This window comes from Triticum aestivum, chromosome 1B (assembly GCF_018294505.1).
Source record: "Triticum aestivum cultivar Chinese Spring chromosome 1B, IWGSC CS RefSeq v2.1, whole genome shotgun sequence".
In the NCBI taxonomy this organism is placed as follows: Eukaryota; Viridiplantae; Streptophyta; class Magnoliopsida; order Poales; family Poaceae; genus Triticum; species Triticum aestivum.
The window spans coordinates 37,319,368-37,326,912 of NC_057795.1; the positions used below are offsets into that span (position 1 = coordinate 37,319,368).

Genomic DNA, 7,545 nt, shown 5'->3' on the forward strand with positions numbered 1-7,545 from the left:
AAGATCAGTAAGCCAAATATGTTGGCTGTCGATCATAGCCCTCGAACCATAACCAGCTAGTAGATGAGCAGGGATATTAGAAAGATGAGAAGAAGCATCAATCTTATAATCTACGAAGTCCATTTATAGCTTGAACTTAGCTTCTCGGAAGACGATGCCGAGAGGTGCACGTTCCCAGGTTACTGACCACAACGCAGGCTTCAGCGAGAGGCGGTTCGTGATGAAAATAACTCGGCCAATACTAAACTCTTCAGCAAGCCTGGTAGCATTTATCATGGCCAAAGTTTTTTTTTCTACCTGGGTTGTAAGTTTTTAAACAGGATTGCAAGTTTTTCTAGAAAACGAAAAAGGACCATCTCAGGAAAAAAAACAAAGGACTATCAGGGCCAGGCCAAAACCGACTGGCCGCCCAAACGCCCTGCCGCGCAGCCCGGCCCTGTGAAAAGCCCAAACGCTCTGCGTGTGGGTGGGGTTTTTGCGCAATTATAAACCAGACCTACGCTCCCGTTCCGCATTGCGTGCGCCCTCGCAGTCGGCCTCGCCAGTCGCCACCCCCGCTCCTCTCCTCTCCTCTCCTCTCCTCTCGCCCACGCCCGCCACTGCCACCGCCGAAGAAGCTCCCATGGCGGGCGGAGCGGGGAAGGACGACGTGCCCGAGCTGCCGCGGGAGCCGGACGCGGCGGGCGAGGGAACCGGCCCCGATCACCCCGCTCCGGCGTCACCGGGCGCTTCCGAGGAGGAAGAGAGCGCCAGCGCAGCAGTCGAGGCGGGGCAGGACGACGCGCCCGAGCCGGAGGACGACCAGGAGGAAGGCGGCGACGCCACGGAGGACGACGTGGACGAGGACGAGGAGGAGGAAGGGGACGAGGAAGAGGAGGAGGAGGTAGACGAGGACGAGGAGGACGCCCCGACGCCGTTCGAGCCCTCGGAGGAAGAGGTACGCGGCCTCGCCTCGCCTCCCTCCCATCTCCCCGACTCGCGTTCCCTTCCCTCTGCGGCGCGACCATGGTTTTTGCGTCGCTCGCGTGGTTTCCATTTCCTTCGCTCTCGCGAGCATTCCGTCGAGCGGTTGGTGCGCGCTTCGAGGGTGACCGCTGTTGTTAGAATAACCAAGCGATTCTGCGCCTCAGGGTGAGCGAGGACAGCCCGCGCGGCACGTTGTGCTCGATGCTTCTTGAATCCTCCTCCATCCATGTGACAGAGGGTGAATTCCTGGGGAACATCCATCTCGCATATTTTTCTGCTATTGTGATTTGTGGGCTATGCAATTTGCATTTACGGCTGAGAACTGCCACTATGTTTACACGCCCAAATCTGTTATTACAACTGGGGTTTAATTGCAACGCTTGTGGAGCAATTGTTTCTTAGATGATGCCAATTTGCATTTACAACTGACTACTGTGAATATGAAACTCGAATGCAACTGGAGTTTACTTACCAAGCAACTGCTTATCGTGAACATGAGACTTTAATGTACATGGTTTTCGCAATTGGTGCTTAGTTACTCTGTTTAGTCGCTTTGTCATCAGTATTTTCATTGGAAGACGTAAATAGTTGCCAAACATGCTCCCTTGGAATTATAGCAATATCGTGTAGTCTTAATGTTCAATCTTTTGGTTGTAATTATGTGCAGTCACTTGAGGAGACAACTACAGTTGATCCAAGCTATACTATCTCTCTTATAAGGCAACTAATACCTAAGGGATCCAGATTGGAGGAAGAGTTCAGGTGAGTGGTACTTCCAGATTCCCCCCAATAAAGTTGGTTTAGCAATGAATGTTGTTATCAAAACGACCTGGTTGTCCTAATAATGTCTACCTCATGCAAAAAGTGACAAGCAAAGGGTCAATTCTGATGACAGGGATTCAACGCAACCGGATAACACGGATCCTTCCGAGGAAAGTGACAAGCAGGGTCTTCCAGAAGAAAGGAGTGTCAGTCCTGAGGATCAGTGGGAAGAGTTTGGTTGTATTCTGCGGGATCTTGCGGCTAGTATACCTCAAGCAGAACTTATGGTATTTATCTGCATCATTCTCCTGTATAAGGATGTCTTTCTTCTATAGGTTTGCCATAAACAGAAGGTGGACCGTTCTGCTATATGAAACTTGTTTATTGCTGCTCAATTTTTTACTGAACAAGATACTAGCAAGCAGGAAGTGTGAGATTTTGATTGCCTTATCTGCACTGGCTTTAGACATTGTTTGGATATCCTGGATTTTAATGCGATGTGGCTGGCTTGTTAGATCAATTAGGAGTAGATAAGCAAATAATTAAGGTGGATAACTGTAATTGTTTCATTCTTTTAGTTTTGTAGCTCCTTTGTGCTTATATTTTATCTTCCTGGCCCTGAATTTTAGTTCTGTATCAGTTTATTGTAGCAAATTCTTTACTATAATTTGTGAACCATATAAATTATTGCTGGTGATAGCTACTTGTATTTTGAATGCTTATGTCATAATAACATGCTAATTCTAACAAACATTTTAAATGGAAGAATGGCTAGGTTGCAGTAAGTCAAAAGTATTTCTCCTAAATCCTAATTGATCTAATAACAAATCAAGTGTTCAAAGGAACTACAAAAGGAAATTAAGGCATAATAAACAGAATTATCCACCTTCCTTTATACCTTAGTAATTGTGCATCTTCTGCTGCTAACAACACATTATATTTAACCCTTGTAGATTAATAACCTTGTGATTGAAGTGCTTTTGGAAAACCTTCGTACGGCAAAGTCTTCTAGGGTGAAGGTGAAATGAAATTTTCCTGTACTGCTACCTCCTCTCTTTTTGCTAAGCATGTATTAAAGTATCTTGTTTCTTTGAATCTTTTGTTCCTGCAGGAAATTTGTCTTGGAATCATGGGAAACTTAGTCTGTCATGAATCTCTAGTTGCTGCAATCTCTTTGAAAAATGGTTTAATTGCAACTGTCATGGAGCAATTGTTTCTTGATCATGTCAAATGCCTTTCTGAAACATTCAGGTTGGGTATCTTTGGGATTAAGTTTTTTTTTTGCCGGACTCAAAGTTATTATTTAGAACCAATTTTTTTATTATTTATTTATCAGCCATTTGACAAGCTGTTTACTATTCCTAGCATTGCAAGATATTTCATCCCGTGAAATTTAAGTCGTATATCATGTGGAATAGATCTTCGTAGTTTAGCTCAGCACACACACGATTACGAGGTTGATATATTATTTATGTTCTTGAATTTGTGCAATTTGTAGTGGCCAGATACCCATTCAATTTTACCACATAACTATGCAAATGCCCACATGCAAAACTACACATCCTTAAATCACATGTTACATGCATACCTACATTTGAACATACCCAATCAATCACAAGTTGTTGAAGTTGTGGATGAAAATGCTTGAACATACAGCACTTATGCAAAAATATAACCATTTTCAACTGTGTTAGTCGGTTATGTACATATGTTACTAATCATTTGGGGATAGGAGCTAAGTAAATTTAGATTTTTTTTCTTGATAATTTAATTTTATATTGTCGATGTTCAAAACTTGGAGAAGCTGCTTTCTAAACGTTCTGAGTTGTAGACAATGAGAACTGAGAAGTTCCATCTGTGCTCTGTTCTTTTTTGCTTATTTTGATCTCTGTTGCTGTCTGTAAAAAATATTCTTACACCCCGAGATAGTTGGAATGAGTATTGATGCTAAATTTTATCAGTGGTGCATCCTCACACAGTTTTTCTTCGACAGGTTGTTGGCTGCCATTCTTCGGTCCAGTGCATATGTTTCTTGGGCTCAAGCTCTTTTACCTGATGAGATTCTTTCACGTATTCTGCGGGTAGTTGGGAAGACAGATAATTCTACATTAATTGAAAAGGTATTGTACTGAATTCGTATATGCAACTTGTTGTGACGGCGTATTGTACTGAATTCGTATATGCAACTTGTTGTGACTAATCCGTAGAGTTGGTCCTCACAACTTCAGTGACTTCTGTTCTTTTTAAATAGAATTTTGACATATATGGACACATTATATTTATTTTGTAGGACTTGTGTAACATAAATTGTTTGAATCATCTTAGCTCATTCTTCTATACATGATGGTTAGGCATGTGTGTTTGCCTGCTCAACTCTTTTATCAGTTCACCATATCCTGAGGTAGTTTCAAGAAGGTCGTCATCGAATAGTTTCTATGGACTGTTTCATCTTCCCAAACACTTCTTAGTTGTATGGTCCAGTCTTACTCATTGCTACTATATCCATGTTATCCGAACAATGTTGAATTTTCCTTGGTGAGAATGAGGTCCTGTTTTTTTCCATGGCAATTGCTTGGTTCTCTTCTGTGAATATCTGAATTTTTTTGACTGCATTTTGGTTACAGTTGATACTCTTGAGAAACATGTGACTGCAAATTGCAATTTTATCAAACTTTTAGCTGCAGAGGTCTTATGGTCTTTGAACTAGCATCTATTTGCTTATCGTTCTACAATTACTTTGATAGCAGTGAAAGCCTTTATTTTCCTACAATTATACTGTAAAACTAATGTTGCCTATTGTTATGTGTTGTATGATTCGGTTGAAATTGTCAGCCCAGCCGAACTATCACTACTACTTTCATCTTATTATATACTATGGTTCAGCTGAAAAATTTCCATCCTTTATATTTGCATGTGTTCAACTGTTTGGTTATTTCTTATGTGAATTACTCGTTGCAGATCATTGACTTCCTATCAACTGTCATTGATAATCGAGATGTGATTGCTATACTTATCCAGCCCTTGCTTAAACTGGGTTTAGTTGACCGTGTTATTGGGTTACTAACAAATGAGATTGAAAGATCACCGGATGAGAAGCTAGACAGGTATGTTGAACTAACTTGAAATTCAGCAAGATTTTCATTTTATAAAAGTTATCTGTTACAGATTTTGAACTATTATTGTTCAAGGTATCGTGGAAGCTTCTCCTATGCACTCCCTCCATTCCAAAATGCAAGGTGTATTAACTTTGAGAAAAGTCAAACTTATCTAGGTTTGGTCAAATAGAAAAGTGTTTGACCTTTTGAAAAACTAATACACTTTACATTTTAGATTGGAGGGAGTATTTGGTAAATTTTGTGTAGTTTAAGAAGAAATCATAGGAAAAACACCTAAGGGCCTGTTTGGATATCTGGTATTTCTCTGGAGATTTATGGCATTCAGTTCGATTATGGGCTGAATGCTGAAGATCCCAAAACAGTTGTGTAAGGAACCCTCAAGGATTTGAATCCTCCATAGTCCCGTTTAAAGTCATTGTTTCAAAGAGATCCTTAAAGCTTCATAGAATATTTTTTGTATTTCATGTCTTCTAGGCAAAGTTTAGGTCCTTAAATGTCTTCTGAGATGCGGCCATTTGTTGTTTTCCAATAATATGGTCTGAGAATTTTAAATTTCTTACATTCCGCCTTCCTAGTTTTAATTTAATAGGACTGTAGCTGCATTTCTCAGTCACTGCGATAACCCTTCTTAGTTTTTGAATTTTGAATTAACAACCTGGGACAGTAATGGATTTACCTTACCTTTTTCTTAACACGTTTCAGATTGGAATCTTTTCATTCGATCCTTCACTTCATGGAAGAATTATCAGCCATACACTGTGTTTTAAAGGCAATGACATCGAATGACCGGCTGATTAAAGTGCTAGTTAACATGATCAAGTCGCCTGATAAAGTTGCGGTGAGCATGTTGCCACCGCTACCATTTCATATATTTGTTCATCAGCCCGGTCAAATTCTAGTTCATACATTTTGGAAGAAATGCATTATGTTGTTGCCTCCTTGGTACCGAATTGTTAGCTTGACCAACTCATAACTCTTAACAAGCAAGCTGTTCCGATTTTTTTTATTGTCAGTAAGTCATGATTTTTTTCCGGAAATTTGAAGAAACATTCCTTGCCTCTTCCACATTTGTCAAACTTCACCTTGCATTAATTCTTTTGAGTCCCCACCCTACAACCTCAATGGTGACCTAGGATGTTTCACTTGAAAGATCTGTAGATTCACATGCAGGAATACAAGTCAAGCATGGTAATTGTATTCTTATTCACAAACTCTTCTTCAGGTTGCAAGCTATTGCGCTTCGGTGGTGATCGTAATGTCAAATATTTTGACAGATGGAAAGCATTTGGTGCCTAAGATATCCCATGGTAGGCGCATTTTTTCTTAGCACTTATCGTATTTTCTAAGCAACTATTGTATTTGCTAAGCAGTGCACTGCACGACTTGAAATCAATGTTTCCATTTGGTGCCATTACAGTCATCCAGTCTTTCAATTGTTTCAGATTTACGGTTCCTGGAGAGCCTACTTGAAGTTCTTCCAGAGATCCCTGATGATGACCAAACTCGATATGCACTTTGGAGTATCTTATCGTGTATTTTGGCACAAGTGCAAGATACTGGGTTGAACTCCTCGTCCCTCGATCGGTTTGTGTCTCTGTTCTCACGCAAGTTCGGCCTCATCAAAGATGACCTTGAGAGTCAGGCGGTTGATGAAGAGAAGTTAACACCTGAGGATGCTCTCCTGAAGGGATGGATATCGAGATGTGTATCCTTCAAAACAATATATACAAGTTGTCCTTCATGGAAGTCTAGATCTTAAGCTACATTTACAAACTAAGATGGTGGGATACATCTCGGCAGCAGCAATCGCATTGTTTTTCCTATGCTACAAAATATCTGTAACAGCTCATGGCAATCTCCTTCTTCATGGAGAGATGGATTGAGCAGAAGTCCTCCCAGGGCAACGAAGACGCCATCAACAATGCTCGGAAGGTGCTGAGCTATTGCCAGAAGGTGCTCCGCTAACCGGAAACCCCACTCCACTGACAAGCTTGCTGCGGTTTGTAATCAACGGTGCTGACCTGAGAGAGAATGTGGCATGTGGCCGCTCTGATTTTGGAACCGGGAGTCGGTTATAATCTACTGTCGTTTCAGACTACTGCAACCTGTAAAGAAAATCAGCAAATGGAGATTAACTAGGGGCATGGGTGGGGATATACGAGTTTTGGGCATGGGTGGTGGTACAGTTCTTTTGGGGGGGAGATGTCCGATTGCCAAGTTTGATAAATCGCAAATTTGGTCTAAAGTTTTTGTTTTCTGGGTAAAAACTATTTCTGTCATCTGAATCGATATGTAAACCTGAGACATGGATGCAGATTTGGTTTTTATCGCTACGTTTGAATGCCAGTTTTCTCTTACTTTTTGGGGGAAAAACTGTAGCCTCTTTGACTGGAATCAAATCGCCTGCCATCTCTGTTTTTGTAAACAAATGATGTAGTGTTATACTGGTGTTAAAAGTTTGACTTTCTTGGTATTTTGGGTGAATAAAAAACAAAACTGGCACAATATAAAAATTCACACTTTTTTGCCCTGAAGTTGACTATGAATTTTGTTTTTCTCCATTGTAGCCCATAGTGGCAGCAAGGTTCAGTTTTATTGTAAGAAACCCAAGGTTCAGTGCTATTAATTTTTTTTTATTGAAGCAGGACTGGTCTTTCTCTTTTTAGAAAAAGCAAGGTTTAGGTCGGTCAGGTGTAATTAG

General features: G+C 40.9%; 1 protein-coding gene across 1 annotated transcript; it reads left to right on the plus strand.

The window, feature by feature from the left end:
* The first annotated feature begins 530 nt into the window (after positions 1-530).
* On the plus strand, positions 531-6,922 carry LOC123085877 (protein saal1). The gene is made up of 11 exons (XM_044507589.1): positions 531-937; positions 1,634-1,728; positions 1,862-2,015; positions 2,682-2,747; positions 2,840-2,979; positions 3,722-3,848; positions 4,687-4,832; positions 5,547-5,682; positions 6,067-6,151; positions 6,287-6,549; positions 6,690-6,922. Exons 1-11 carry the CDS (start codon positions 623-625, stop codon positions 6,807-6,809), a joined length of 1,647 nt encoding a protein of 548 aa, XP_044363524.1. The 5' UTR covers positions 531-622; the 3' UTR covers positions 6,810-6,922.
* Positions 6,923-7,545: the final 623 nt, after the last annotated feature.

Excerpts from the sequence above, each read along its gene's own strand:
- LOC123085877 (XM_044507589.1), top strand. The coding sequence starts at position 623 with ATGGCGGGCGGAGCGGGGAAGGACGACGTGCCCGAGCTGCCGCGGGAG. Across the intron at positions 2,980-3,721 it reads TGCCTTTCTGAAACATTCAG|GTTGTTGGCTGCCATTCTTC; the intron begins GTTGGGTATCTT and ends TTTCTTCGACAG. Across the intron at positions 5,683-6,066 it reads AGTCGCCTGATAAAGTTGCG|GTTGCAAGCTATTGCGCTTC; the intron begins GTGAGCATGTTG and ends ACTCTTCTTCAG.